At 65.4% G+C, this 13968-nt stretch overlaps 1 protein-coding gene across 1 annotated transcript in view; it reads right to left on the reverse strand.

Moving 5' to 3' along the window:
- The window catches only part of LOC117000643, a 32215-nt gene extending 20580 nt beyond the window's left edge, over positions 1-11635 (reverse strand). The window contains exons 1-15 of the mRNA XM_033068492.1: positions 11580-11635; positions 10318-10719; positions 10099-10225; positions 9637-9750; positions 8983-9093; positions 8598-8720; positions 7755-8479; positions 5358-5608; positions 4902-5153; positions 4662-4850; positions 3952-4167; positions 3612-3850; positions 2454-2703; positions 2105-2339; positions 1846-2031 (exon numbers count right to left, since the gene is read on the reverse strand). Of these exons, the coding sequence (XP_032924383.1) occupies positions 1846-2031; positions 2105-2339; positions 2454-2703; positions 3612-3850; positions 3952-4167; positions 4662-4850; positions 4902-5153; positions 5358-5608; positions 7755-8479; positions 8598-8720; positions 8983-9093; positions 9637-9750; positions 10099-10225; positions 10318-10719; positions 11580-11603 (3444 nt within the window). The 5' untranslated portion in view covers positions 11604-11635. The remainder of the gene's footprint in view (positions 1-1845; positions 2032-2104; positions 2340-2453; positions 2704-3611; positions 3851-3951; positions 4168-4661; positions 4851-4901; positions 5154-5357; positions 5609-7754; positions 8480-8597; positions 8721-8982; positions 9094-9636; positions 9751-10098; positions 10226-10317; positions 10720-11579) is intronic.
- Between the last annotated feature and the right edge of the window lie 2333 nt (positions 11636-13968).

Raw genomic sequence — 13968 nt, forward strand, 5'->3', positions numbered from 1 at the left:
TCCCGTTCCTATGGGCTGTCCCGGTGGAGGTCCCTCCCGCGGGGCTGTCCCTGTCCCTCCCGTAGGGATTGTCCCTGTCCCGTTCCTATGGGCTGTCGCGGTGGATGTCCCTCCCGCAGGGATCGTCCCTGTCCCTCCCGCAGGGATTGTCCCGTTCCGGTGGGATGTCCCGGTGGATGTCCCTCCCGCGGGGATTGTCCCTGTCCCGTTCCGGTGGGATGTCCCGGTATTTGTCCCTCCCGCCGGGATTGTCGCTGTCCCTCCCGCGGGGCTGTCCCGTTCCTATGGGCTGTCCCGGTATTTGTCCCTCCCGCAGGGATTGTCGCTGTCCCTCCTCCGGGGCTGTCCCTGTCCCTCCCGCGGGGCTGTCCCTGTTCCTCCCCCAGGAATTGTCGCTGTCCCTCCTCCGGGGCTGTCCCCGGTGCGCGGTCCCGCCCCCGCCGGTGCGCGGCGGTGCCGCCAGGGGGGGCCCGCGGGCGGCGGTGTCGCGCAGGGCCCGCGCCGGCGCTCGGAGGAAATGAAGGCGAGTTCCGCCGAGGCGGGAGCCATTACCCGCCGCCGGACCTGAGCCCCCCCTCCCGCCGCCGCCGGGGCCCCGCTCCGCGCCCCCCGCGCCCCGCACGCCCGTCCCGGCGCAGGTAAGCGCTGCCCCGGGCCCGGGGGGGCCGGCGGGGCGGGGGGAGCCGCGGGGCCGCGGCCGGTGCCTGCCCCGCGCACCCGCCCGCAGTGGGATCCCGAATGGGGGGGGGCTCCGCGGGGCAGGCCCCGGCCCGGCCGCTTTGTCCCCGGGCGGAGAAGCGCGAACAAAGCCGAGGGAGGGCAGCGCGCAGCCCCCCGGGCCCCGCGGTGTGGGCGCTGCCCGGGGCCGGGGGGCCCCGAGGATGGGCAGGGGGCTCGGGGCACGGACGGCCCGGCGGAGGCACCTCGGGGCTGCGGGCTCTGCACGGGGCTGCTGCGGTGCTCCCGCGGCTCGGTGGGGCCTGAGGGTGCCGTGGGTGGTTGGGGTGGGCGCCGTGGTCCTCACTGTGGTTCCCGTGGGAACTTGAGGTGTGCACACCTGGTCCAGGTGTGCACCGTGGCCAAAGGGTTCATCATGGCCTTGGAGCACTTGCCACGGCCAAGGTTTCTGACGTGGTCCCAACATTCCTCACGAGGGGTTTGGGGTGTTCACCGTGGCCGCAATGTTTACCATGGCCGAGGTCTTTGCCATGGCCCCAGGGTGCTCGCGGGGAGCTCCAGGTGTGCACCTGGCCGAGGTGTTTGCTGTGTCTGCAAAGTCCTTGCTGGGAGCTTGGGGTGCTCACCACAGTGAAGGTGTTTTCTGTGGAGTGAGGTCCTCACCAGGCTCTTTGGGTGTTCATCATGGCCAAGGTCTTCATTATGGCTTGCAACACTTGCCATGGCCTTGGTCATTGCCTGGTGCCTTGTGCTCCCTGCGAGCTTGAGGGGTGAGCCTTGGCCATGGCCCTGGGGCTCTCACTGGGTTTCACCATGACCCCAAGGTCCTCAGCAGGAGCTTGAGGTGCTCACTGGGCTCTTGATGTTCTCACCATGGCCATGACCCTTGCCAAGGCTCGCTTCTTGGCCAAGATCTTGAGGTGCTCACCATGGCCAAGACTTGTCCTTCAGGTCTTGGTCAGTGCTGTGGCCCTGAAGCTCTGGCTGAGAACCTCAGGTGCTCATCATGCCCAAGACTTTCCCCATCATAGCTGGCATTGCCATGATCCCCATGAGGTGCCCCCACCACCCTCAGCCTGGCCCTGAGGTGCTCCTTGGCACCCTGTGAGGCAGCGCTGTGGCCCCAGGGCAGGTTCTGTGCCCGAGGCGCTCACCACAACCCCTCACCGTGGTCCTGACGCGCAGCACGGCCACGTCCCTGTCCTGGGGGCTCCCTGGTGCCTCTGGCTGGAGAGAGCCGGGGGGCCCTCGCCGTCCCCCCGCGCTGCCACCAGCCACCGCTGCCCTTTCCTTTTCTCCCCCCCCAGGTGCTCTCGAGCCGGGCGAGGCGATGCGGTGCGCCCGTGCCGCGTGCTGTGCCGAAGCGGCTCTTTAGATCCTCCCCGGCCCAAGCCTCCCCTGCCATGGATGCCTCCGGGGCCCTTGCTTCGGCTCCCTCCTCCGCGGCTCCCTCGGGCTCCCGCAGCCCCATGTTCCCCCCAGGAGCTGACAGAGAGGAGTGGGGACCGAGGTTCAATTGTGCCCCTTCCACCTCTGCCGCAGCCTCGCAGGCGATGCCAGCGTCTGGCCGGAAGAGGAAGGCCAACTTCTCCAATGACGAGACCGAGACGCTGGTCTGGAATGTGGTCCGGCATTTCAGCGCCCTGTACGGGTCCGAGGCCCTGCGGGCTCACCCCGTGCGGCGGAAGCAGCTCTGGACCCAAATCCAAAGCCGCGTCAACTTCCTGGGCTACACCGAGCGCTCCATCGACGACCTCAAGCACAAGTGGCGCGACCTGCGGCTGGACGTCAAGAAGAAGATCACCTCCAAGAAGCACCTGCCCATGAACCGCGCCGGGGGGCCGCTCCACAAGCCACGCCTCACGCCCCTGGAGAAGATGGTGGCTTCCACCTTCCTGCAGGCCAGCCACGACTCGGAGCCCGAGATCATCCTGGACCCAGGTCGGTGCTGGCGGTTCTGCGGCAGGGGGTGGTTGGGGCTGCGCTCCCTGAGGGATGGCTGGAAATGCTGGCGTTCTGATCTGGCTGTTGTGGAGTGTGGAGAGAGACTCTGGGGTTTGTGTTGGGATTGCAGCAGAGCCATGGTCCTGTTGTACCCAAGTGCCACCCACCGGGAACTGCATGTGCTGGGGTTAGAAATCCTCTGTGGAAATAACCTGGGATCAGCAAGTTGTGGAAATCCCAGAGTGGTTTGAGTTGGAAGGGATCTTAAAGCTCACCCTGTGCCATGGGCAGGGACTTTCTGCTATCCCAGGTTGCTCCAAGCCCTGTCCGACCTGATCTTGGACACTCCCAGGGGTCCAGGGGCAGCCACAGCTTGTCTGGGAAAACTCTGCCAGATCAATAGGATTGGTAGGAACACCTCAGCAGGAGCAGGTCTTTTTTTTTTTCTTCTTTTCTTTCATTTGATGCTGTTTGATCCCAAAGTGGCCTCCCTGGTTTCACTGGGGGCATCATAGGCTCAGCCCAGACTCGGCTGTCTCTGATCCAGATGCCATTCATGTGCCAAGCACAGGCTCTAGGCTGAAGGAAGAAATCCTGTGTAATGGCATGAAGCTGTGCCAGGGGAGGGTCAGCTGGAGATCAGGGAAAGGTTCTTCCTCCAGAGGGTGCTGGGCGCTCCCCATGTGTCCCTTGGGCACATTCCCAAGGCTGCCAGAGCTCCAGGAACATTTGGACAGCGCTCTCAGGGATGCACAGGGAGGGATTGTTGGGGTGTCTGTGCAGGGCCAGGAGTTGGGTCAGTGATCCCTGTGGGTCCCTCCCAGCTCAGGTTATTCCCCAACCCCACATTCTCTGGCACTCTGGGGTGTCAGTCAGCCCCCCAGGGGTTCAGGATGGTGCTGGGCCAGCTGAGGCTGAGCGATGGCACGGGGTGGCCTTGTGGGAGCATCTGTACCCCATCAACTGAGGCCACATCCTCTGTGTCCCACAGATCTGTTCTTCCCCGGCGCCTCCAAGCAGCCCTTCATGCACCACCTGCAGCCCGGCGTGAGCCACCCCAGCATCTACATCGACACCAACGGGCAGCCCTCGGCCCTGCCCGACGTGGAGGGCTCGGCCGTGCCGCGCCTGCCGGGACAGAGCCCCGACCCCGCCGGCGGCTGCGAGTACGGCCGAGGAGAAGGGCAGGGCGGCTCCGGTACGGCGGGAACGGCGCGGGCTGGGGGTGCTGGGAGCAGGGGAGGAGATGGGCTGGGTCTGCATGGAGATCTGCTGGGAGTGGGGTCTGGATGGAGATCTGCTGGGAGTGGGGTTTGGATGGAGATCTACTAGGTCAGGATAGAGATCTGCTGGGTCAGGATGGAGATCTGCTGGGTCACAATGGAGATCCACTGGGTCAGGATGGAGATCCGCTGGGTTAGGATTGAGATCCACTGGATCAGGATGGAGATCCACTGGATCAGGATGGAGATCCACTGGATCAGGATGGAGATCCGCTGGGTTAGGATGGAGATCTGCTGGGAGTGGGGTTTGGATGGAGATCCACTGGGTCAGAATTGAGATCCACTGGGTCAGAATGGAGATCCTCTGATTCAGGGTGGAGATCCACTGGATCAGGATGGAGATCCGCTGGGTTAGGATGGAGATCTACTGGGTCACAATGGAGATTCTTGACTCGGGATGGAGATCTACTGGGTCAGAATTGAGATCCTCTGATTCAGGGTGGAGATCCACTGGGTCAGAATTGAGATCCGCTGGGTTAGGATGGAGATCCTCTGACTCGGATTGGAGATCCACTGGGTCAGGATGAAGATCCACTGGGTCAGGATGGAGATCCACTGGGTCAGGATGGAGATCCACTGGGTCAGGATAGACATTCACTGGGATCCACGGGGCAGGGAGGGCCTGGGGCCAGGGCAGTGCTGTGGCTCACCAGAGGTTTCTCTCTCTCTCTCCCAGCCGAGTCGGGACCGGAGCTGCGCACTCCAGACGCGTCGGCCATCTCCCCATCCCTGCGAAACGAGTCCCTGGTCTCCTACGCCTCCGTGTCGGAGGAGGAGGAACGGGAAGGCCGGGAGGTGGAGAGGGGCCACGGTGGGGCCGCGGGGATGCAGCCAGGGCCCGAGGCCCCCATGTCAGCGGAGGAGGACATGAAGCTGTCCCGCCAGGCCATGCTGATCCGCCGGTGCAGCTCCCAGGGCTCCGTCACTTCCCTGCCCGAGGACTCCCTGAACCCCGCGGACGCTCATTCGGACTGGGGGCACGAGGGGGTGTCCGACCTGCCCGCCCTGGGCCGCGGGCTCGACTCGGCGCATCCCGAGGAGCAGGCGGGGGGCCCGGGCCCGGAGGTGGGCGCCTTGCCCAGGGTACTGATGGGGCCCACCTGGGAGAAGGCTCCGGCGGAGGAGGAACCCCCGGCGCGCTCCCCGCTGCACGGCGCCCTGACCGAGGAATCGCTGCCCTCCTCCGCCTCCCCGCCGGGAGACGCCCCGGCCGCCGCCGGCCCCGGCCGCGGGCTGGGCTGCTCCCGCCTGCGCGAGGACCGGCGCGAGAGCTGGAGGACTAGCATCCATCACCTGCTCGACCTGGAGGAGCAGTGGGACCAGCTGTACCACCAGGAGCTGGCCATGTGGCAGGAGGAACGGGCCACCCAGCGCGAGGAGCGGGCTCGCGACCGGGAGCTGCAGTTCCGCCTGCTCGGCGTCCTCACGGACATCCGCGACGAGCTGCGCTACCTGCGCCAGGAGCGCGCCGGCGCCCGCCAGAGCCCGGCCCCGCCGCCCCCCGAGCCCCGCCGCGACCCCAGCCCGCTCCTGGAGCAGCCCAAAGCCGAGCCCAGCTTCCCCGAGCCGCCGGCCGGGAGCGCCGGCTGGGCAGACACCGCCGTGCCCAGCCGGAGCCCCTTCGGTAACCGCGGCCGGGGCCGGCGCCGCGGGCGGCCGCGCGGCTCCGCTTCCCGACACAGACGCCTCTTCCTCACCAACAGCTAGGGACGGGCGGGAGCCGCTCCGCCACGGACACGGAGTGCCCGCGGCCGCCCCGACGGGACGGTGTGCGGTGACGCGGGCGGCACCCGGATGGATCCCCGCGGGGAGGGACAGAGCACGGGCGGCCGGCGCTGCCCCAAGCCTGCCGCGGGCTCGGAGCGCTCCGGGCAGGTGCCCGCGTGTCCCCCGGGCCAGCGAGGCGCGGGAGCGCCCCGAGGTGACAGCGCCGTGCCCGCGGGGGACACGTGTGACAGCGCGGCGTGCCGGCGCTAGTCCAGTAGGATTTACTACCTGTCGGGGGGTGGGAGTTAGGAACACTTAGTCGCTGACGTGCGAACATTTTATGCAAATCATTTAATGACCTAATTTGCATATAACCATAAAACTTCTGTTAAAAAAAAAAAGCCTCCAAAAAAACCCAGAAATTATGGTTTTGTGTGTGATCTCTGTGCGGGGGTGGGAGCTGGGCCCGTGGGGTCGTTTGAGCCATGGCACTGCAGCCCTGAATGGGGACAAGGCCATGGGGCAAACGAGCTTCACCCCATTCCTTTGGGGCAGCCCTGGGATCAGGGCTGGGGAACAGGAGCTGTGCAGGCTTGGAACCAGCAGCTCTGTGCATCTGGAGAGGGGTGAGGGCATGCACATTTTGGGGGCAACGTGGAGCATCACCTGCCCAGGTCTGTTTGGGGTCCCCAGGCAATGTTTGGGGTCCCCAGGCAGTTTGCAGTGTCCCCAGCGAGTTCAGAGGCTCCCCAGGAATGTGCAGGGCCCAGGCAGCCTGACAGGTTCCCGGAGTGTGTAATGTCCCGAGGGAGTGTCCCTGGCAGTGTCCAGTGTCCCCAGCGAGTGTGGAGGGCCCTGACTTCATACAGCAGTGTGCAGGGTCCCCAGGGAGTGTCCAGGTTCCCCAGCAGTGTCCCCAGGGAGTGTCCCCAAGCATTGTGCAGTGTTCCCAGAGTATGTGCAGGATTCCCAGGAAGGTCTCCAGCAGCATTTGGGGTCCCCAGGCAAGGTGCAGCATCCTCAGCAGTGCTTGGGGTCCCCAGCAGTGTGCAGGATCCCTGGACAGTGCAGGGTCCCCAGGGAATGCCCAAGGTCCCCAGCCATGGGCAGTGTCCCCAGGGCACTCCAGCACTGCACCCCCTGTCTCCCCCCTCCATCTCCAGCCCACATCAGGGTGACAGCACTGCTGAACCCTGTGCTGTGTCCCCTGTGCTGTCCCCTCTCCCAGCCCCCAGCATCCAGGGCCCCTTAACTGCCACGTCCTGCTCGGTGGCAGCTCTGTCCCCCCCAGGCAGGGTGGGACAGGAGAGTGCAGCCCCCAGGGAGGGGACAGTGGGGCAGCAGGAACTGTGACATTTTCAGGTTCACCCAGCTCTGGTCGTGGCCTCCCAGAAGGATGGTGACACCCAGCTTGGGGACCCCATGGTGCCTGAGGAAGGGCCCTGGATTCACATGGCTGTGGGGAAAATAATTGTGAGAAATAACTCCTATCCCCAAATCAGGGGACAAGAAGGACCCAGGGATGGGTTGGTGACGGGAGTGGGGGTCTACACAGCCCCACCGGCATGAAGCCACCACAGCCGGTGACTCCTGAAGCCCCACACCCTCGGACCCACAGCGCTGCCATTCCCACCACCCCGTGTCCCACCACGACATTCCCACTTCCCCATCCTGCTGCCGCTGCCTTCCCACGCTGCGGGACCCCGGGGACGGGACGGGAATGCGGCCACAGAGCACGGGGGACCCGCGGCGGGGGTGCTGAAGGCTCTGCAGCCCAGCACGACTTTATTCCGTATCGCTTCGTCCATACAAAACTACACCCCAAGCACTGTACAGCGGGACGGCGCGGGGAGGGGAGCAGTAAAAATAAGCAGCGGGGGCGAGGGGACAGAGCGGCAGGCGGGGGGTGGCGCGGGGGGACACGGCGGGGGGCTGCCCCCCACCCCGTGCGGCGACATCGTCCGTGGGGGGAGCGCTGGGGGGTGAAGTGTCCGTCCGTGCGGGGGACCGGGGGGCTCGTCCTCCCCCCGGAGCGCCCCGCCTGCCCCCCGCCCCGGCCGGGCACCTCGGTTTGGTGGAAGCTGCGTGGCCGGGGGCTGTCCCCGTCCCGGGGGGTGCCAGTCCGCGGCGGGATGGCCCCTAGTCCCCGGGGGGCAGGATCCCGGGCGGGGGCAGCGGCGGCGGCCCCGCCTCGGCGCTGTGCACCCGCTGGTGATCCTTGAGCGATTCCTTGTAGCGGAAGCTGCGGCCGCAGGCGGGGCACTGGTACGGGCGCTCCCCGGTGTGGATGCGCTGGTGCTTGAGCAGGTTCTGCTTGCGGATGAAGCTCTTTCCGCACTGGGCGCAGGCGAAGGGGCGCTCGCCGGTGTGCAGCCGCTGGTGGTTCTGCAGGTGTTCCTTGCGGCTGTAGCACTTGCCGCACTCGGAGCACTTGTAGGGCCGCTCGCCGCGATGGATCATCTGGTGCCGCACCAGCCCCGAGTGGCAATTGAAGCTCTTGCCGCACTCGGCGCACGGGTAGGGCCGCTCGGCAGCGTGGCTGCGCTGGTGGATCCGCAGGCTTTTCTTGCCGCTGAAGCTCTTCCCGCACTCGGCGCATCCGTGCGGCCGCTCCTCGGCGGGGCCCGGCGGCGCCGCGGGGACGCTCCCGGTATCGGCGCCCGGGCCCGGCTCGGGGCCCGGAGCTTTGCCCAGTCTGTGCTGCGCCGGCAGAGCCACCGCCGCTGGCACCGCCGCCTGTCCCTCGGGGGTCCCGAAGCCCGTGGCGGGGAAGAGCAGCTCTCCCGAGCTGCCCGGCAAACCCACCTCCTCCGGGGGCTCGGCGTGCGGGCACCGCTCCTCCGTCTTCACCAGCAGCCCCTCGCTGGCTGCAGGGGACAGAGAGACTGGTCAAGCCTACCGGGGACACTGCGGGTGTCCCCAAGTCACCGCTCGCTCTGCGGGGGTGTCTCCCCCCACCCCAGCCCCATGGTGGGGGTCGCTCACCAGGACCAGGGCCCGGGGGCAGCATCTCCCTCTCGGGCAGCTCCCAGGGCTCCCGGACACAGGGCTCTTCCTCCTGCTTGATCCACGACAAGAAGTCGTGCGCGGTGATCAGGGCGTCCGCGCCTGCAGGGAGGGACAGGGACAGGGGCTCAGCCACGCGGGGCCACACCCTGCTCCGGGAGGCGGGGAGGGAACGGCTCCGGTGGGTGCAGGCTCGGGAGGGAACGGCTCCGGTGGGTGCAGGCTCGGGAGGGGAGGGCTCCGGTGGGTGCAGGCTCGGGAGGGAACGGCTCCGGTGGGTGCAGGCTCGGGAGGGAACGGCTCCGGTGGGTGCAGGCTCGGGAGGGAATGGCTCCGGTGGGTGCAGCCTCAGCCCCGCGCTCACCTGCACAGGGGTCTGGTGGCATCCCCCGCTCCTCAGGGAACTGCTGCTCCCCCACAAAAGCCACCTCCTGCTTGATCCGGGACAGGATGTCGGAGGTGGAGATCAGCGACTCTGTTCACAAGGAGAGACTCGGCCAGGGCCGGGATGGAGCCACACTGTGACCCACGGTGTGTGACCCCTGGACTCTGGCCTCAGGGGCCATCCCCATCCCACAGCAGCTACGGACATCCAACACCCCCAGGGAGCTGTGGGGACAGGTGACTGTGGGACAGCCCTTGGAGATGGGTGACCCAGAGATGGCCCTTGGGGACAGGCACAACCCCTGGGAACAGATGACTGTGGCAGAGCCCATTGGGGACAGGTGACAATGGCACTGTTGATGGGGCTGGGTGACAGTGACACAGCCCATGGGCTCTGGCACAACGTGGTGGCAGCAGGGGACACGTGGATCTCACAGTGATGGATATCCAAAATCTCCAGCACAACAATCACAGATTTTCTGGGTTCACTCATGGCAGTTCCCAGTCACAGCTGGAGAACTGGGCCCACTGGGATTGGGACTGTTAGGGAAGGAGGAGAAGCCTCCCTGTGGTGAGGAGGGTTGGGGAACACAAGGTGGGGACAGTGGGGACAGCTCCTGTGGCAGTGCCTCACCCGCGCAGGCGTCCGGCGGCAGCTCCCTCTGCTCCAGCTCCCGCTGCTCAGGGACACAGGGCCCGTCCCCGCGCTCGCTGCGGGGCTGTGCCTCGCTCCTGGAGAGAGCCCCATCTGCCAGGGACACAGAATGATGTCACCCCATGCCTGCTGCGCCCTCAGGGGGACACTGGGGACACACCAGGCTGTCCCTCCTGGTGGAGAACACGCCTAAATCCCATGACAGCTCCATGCTGGAGGCAGTGCAGACACTCAGCCCTGGATTCTGGGGGACAAGGACCTTCACCAGCTTCCTGGGCAGCACTGGCATGGCACAGTGTGTCACCCTGTCCCATGGACAACTATGGAGCGTTCCCTCTGGAATGGGTGGTCCCAGGACACAGTGAGTGTGGAACCAGGGCCCCCACTAAGGTGACACAGCATCACTCCATCCTGCCAGGAGAGGGGGACAGGGACATTTACCCAGGGACAGCAAAGCCTCGTAGTTCTCCTTCACCAGGTTGTTGTACAGCTCTTTCTGCCACTCCTCCAGGTTCTTCCACTCCTCCGCTGAGAAGTAGACGGCGATGTCAACAAATGTCACTGGCACCTGTGGGGACAAGACCCCCCGGCTCAGCGGTGCCCACTCCCCAGGGAAACTGAGGGTCCCTCACTGTCCTGCAGCCCCCTGGGACACTTTACCTTGGGGACCTCGCCCCGGGGGCCGGGAGGCAGCCGCAGCACCCAGAAGTTCCTGTTCTTGAGGAGATTCTCCACATTCTCCAGGCGCCGCTGGAGCAGCCCGTACTCCTGGATGAGGGTGCCCAGCACAGCCCACTTGCTCTCCAGCTGGTTCCCAAATTCCATGGCTGTCTTCTCGCAGTCCAGGAGCTTCTTCTCGGCCGTGCCAGAGCGGCCCTCCAGGCTGAGCAGGCGGGTGGCCAGGAGGTCGATCTTCCTCTCCATGGCCTGCACCGTGGCCACCACGGTCCAGAGCGAGGCCTCGGCGGAGTGGAGCTGCGCCTCCCGCACGTGCGCCCGCTCCGGCAGCAGCGGCGGCTGCAGCGGCATCAGGTGAGGGGCCTCCATGTTCCACTCCTGCACCTGGGCCACCGGGAGGGAACGAGGGGGAGGAGGCCATGGTCACCCCCTGGAGCCTCTGTTCTGCATTTTCAGGGATTTTGGCCACCAGCAGCCCCAGAACTGCAGGGGACCGCTGTGTGTGATGCCCACCAGCCAGAGGGGACAGTGAGTGGCAGTCCTGGGTGGCCGTGGGGTCAGTGCCCATCTCTGTCACCACGGGACACTTGCCAGAGCTGGGCAGGTCACTGTGGTGACCTCCTCCCAACTTGTCATGCCAGCTCCCAATCCCTTGGGAGCCATTCCTGGGTCTGCCCGGGGTGGAACCCACCCGGGAGGAGGATGGGGCTGGATGGGCAGCGAGCAGCCAGGGCAAGTGTGGGCCAGCGGTGTCCAGGGACACCTTGGGGACATAAAGGGACATGCCAGGACAGAAGTGCCTGGGGCATCCCTGAGCTGAAGCCTGCTCAGAGCATCCCGGGGCACCCTGGGGCATCCCAGGGGCACGGGGATATCCCGGGCCAGAGGTACCTGGGGACACAGAGACATCCCGGGTCAGAGGGGCATCCCGGGAGCACCGGGGCCATCGCGGGTCGCGTGCTTAGGGACATCCCGGGGCACCCCGAGGGCACGGGGACATCCCAGGTCAGCGGTGCCCGGCGCATCCCGGGGACGCACGGACATCCCGGGGCAGGGGTGGTCAGCCCCATCCCGGGGCCCCCGTGGCTCTGATCCCCGGTGTGGCGGGGCCCCGCGGGCTGGGGGTGCGGAGGGTCCCGGCCGGGGCTCGGGCCGGGCCGGGCGGCGGCGGGAGCGGGGCGGGCGGGGCGGCTCCGCCTGCGGCCGTGCCCGGTGCCGGTGCCGGTGCCCCGGGCCGCGCTTACCTGGGCGGGCGCCCACTCGGCCATGGCCCCGCGGAGCTGGGCCGGGCCCCGGCGGCCGCGGCCGGGGCTGGGGCTGCGGTTGGGGCCGGGCGGCGGCGGCGGCGGCGAGCGCGGAGCGGGGCCGGGCCGGGGCCGGGGCCGGGAGCGGGGCCGGGGCCGCTGTCGGTGCCTGCGCACGGGCCGGGCCCCGCCGCCCCGCCGAGCAGCCACGGGCAGCCGGGGAATCGCATCCGCCTCCTCCGGGCTGGGCGGCAGCGGGCGGGGAGCGGCGGCAGCGCGGAGCGCCGAGCACTGCCGCCTACCGGCACCGGGAGCGGCTCCGCCACCGGCGCGGCCCCGGTACCGCCACCGGCACCGCCACCAGCACCCGCACCGGCACCGGCCGCGGCTCTGCCACCGGCGCTGGCACTGCCACAGCCCGCTGGCACCGGCGTGGCTCCGGCACAGCCGCGGGTACTGGCGCTGGCACCAGCAGTGGCACCGGTACCGGCACCGGCAGCATTGGCACCGCCATGGGAACCGGGATGGGCTCTGCCACAGCACCAGTCTGCATCCACATCAGCACCGATGCTGGCACGAGCGGGGATGGCACTGGGCTGGATTTGGGGCCAGGGAACACCGATTTGGGTGGCACGGAGCTGTGGGGGGAGAGGACACGGCCATGGACACCAGGAGCCCCGTCCTGGCCAGAACGTGGAGGGACATTCTGGGTTTGGGAACCACCGTGTGTGCTCATCCTGAACCTTTCGTTTGAACCGTGCCAGGGCTGGGGCTGTGCCAGGCCAGGAAAAGCGTTACGGTGGCACCTTCCTGGGATTATCCCGGGAGAAGCTCCTCCAGTGTTCTGGGATCCGTACGGATGGGCCGTGACAGGGTGACAGGGCTCCCCTGGGCTGGACAGGGAGCAGGATGGCACCAGGGAAGGGAGGGCAGTGGCACAAGAAGGGTTAAAGGGCTGAGCAGCCAGGGGAGCCTGAGCAGCCATTTCCCCATTTCATGTCATCACTCCCTGTCCCCTCCAGCACTGTCCCCCAGCTGGGACGCCCCAAGCCTGCAGGCCATGCCCCATGGTCCCAGGGCTGAGCCTTTTTCATGAAGATGTTTTCTCCAATATCCAAATATGATTTCCATTTCCAATTTCCGTTTCCAATTGGATGGGGTATTGATGGAATTGTTCCCTGGGAGGATGGTGAGGCTCTGGCACAGGGTGCCCAGAGAAGTTGTGGCTGCCCCTGGAAGTGTCCAAGGCCAGGCTGGACTGGGCTTGGAGCACCCTGGGACAGTGGAAGATGTCCCTGCCATGGAATGGGGTGGGAATAGGATGATCCTTAAAATCCCTTCCAAACCAATCCACTCTGGGATCCTATGAGGAATAAAAGCAAAGCCAACCCCTAGGACTTCACTTATGAGAAGGAAACAATGAGAAGCCAGTGCCAAAAGGTTTTTGGGACATTATTCCTGTACCTGGGATGGGCAGGATGGTTTGGGGCCAAGTGTATTTTCCCAGTCCTGCTCAGAACTCCTGGAACTCCAGCACAGCACCAGCTGGGTGTTCTCTGCTGCTCCTCAGGGGCTGCTGAGCCCAGAGACTTCATTCCAGCTGGAGTCTGTGACTGAGGACACCCCTCCAACTGGAGGCAACACATTTTCCCTCTTGGCACTCAACTGGAATATTCAAAAATGCTGAAAGCCACCAGCACATGGAGAGAAAACACAAAATCTGCATGTGCTGCCTCCACAGCCCCCCCTCTCCTCTCACCTTCTCCCTGCTGCATTTCCACTTCCCAGAGGAACATCACTGACACACTGTACACACATTTGGAATACATCCATGTTTTTTGGTTTTTTCCCCCAGAATTTCAGAAACCAAAGTATCATCTCTCTCCACAGGAAAACATGAGGTCAATATAAAAATAGAACCCAAAAACAGAGTTAGTTCTGCAGGTACAGTAATGGGAGAGCAGCTAAAGTGGGGAAATAATGCCCAGAATCAGTGGCTTCAAACATCAGTTTACAATCCCATTCCCAATTCTTCATTTTTCATCCAGTTTACAATCCCATTCCCAATTCTTCATTTTTCATCCAGTTTACAATCCCATTCCCAATTCTTCATTTTTCATCCCTGAAAACTTCCAGTGTTTCCCCGTGCTACTCTGGATGCTCTCCAGCATGCGTTGTTTGGTGCACCACGTTTTTTTAATGCCCCTTTTGGCACAGCCAATGCTGCTCCATCCAACTCCTGCTCCAAGGAGGAGCTGGATGGAGCATAGTAAGAATGACAGGAATGATCCAGGTCCTAATCAATGCCCGTTAAGCCAGCACCAAATTGAACCAGAACTCGATTCAATTTGGGAAAACTGCCTTATCCCCCAGCTCCACTCTAACCCGC

The sequence above is a fragment of the Catharus ustulatus genome, chromosome 1 (genome assembly GCF_009819885.2).
Source record: "Catharus ustulatus isolate bCatUst1 chromosome 1, bCatUst1.pri.v2, whole genome shotgun sequence".
Classification (NCBI taxonomy): Eukaryota; Metazoa; Chordata; class Aves; order Passeriformes; family Turdidae; genus Catharus; species Catharus ustulatus.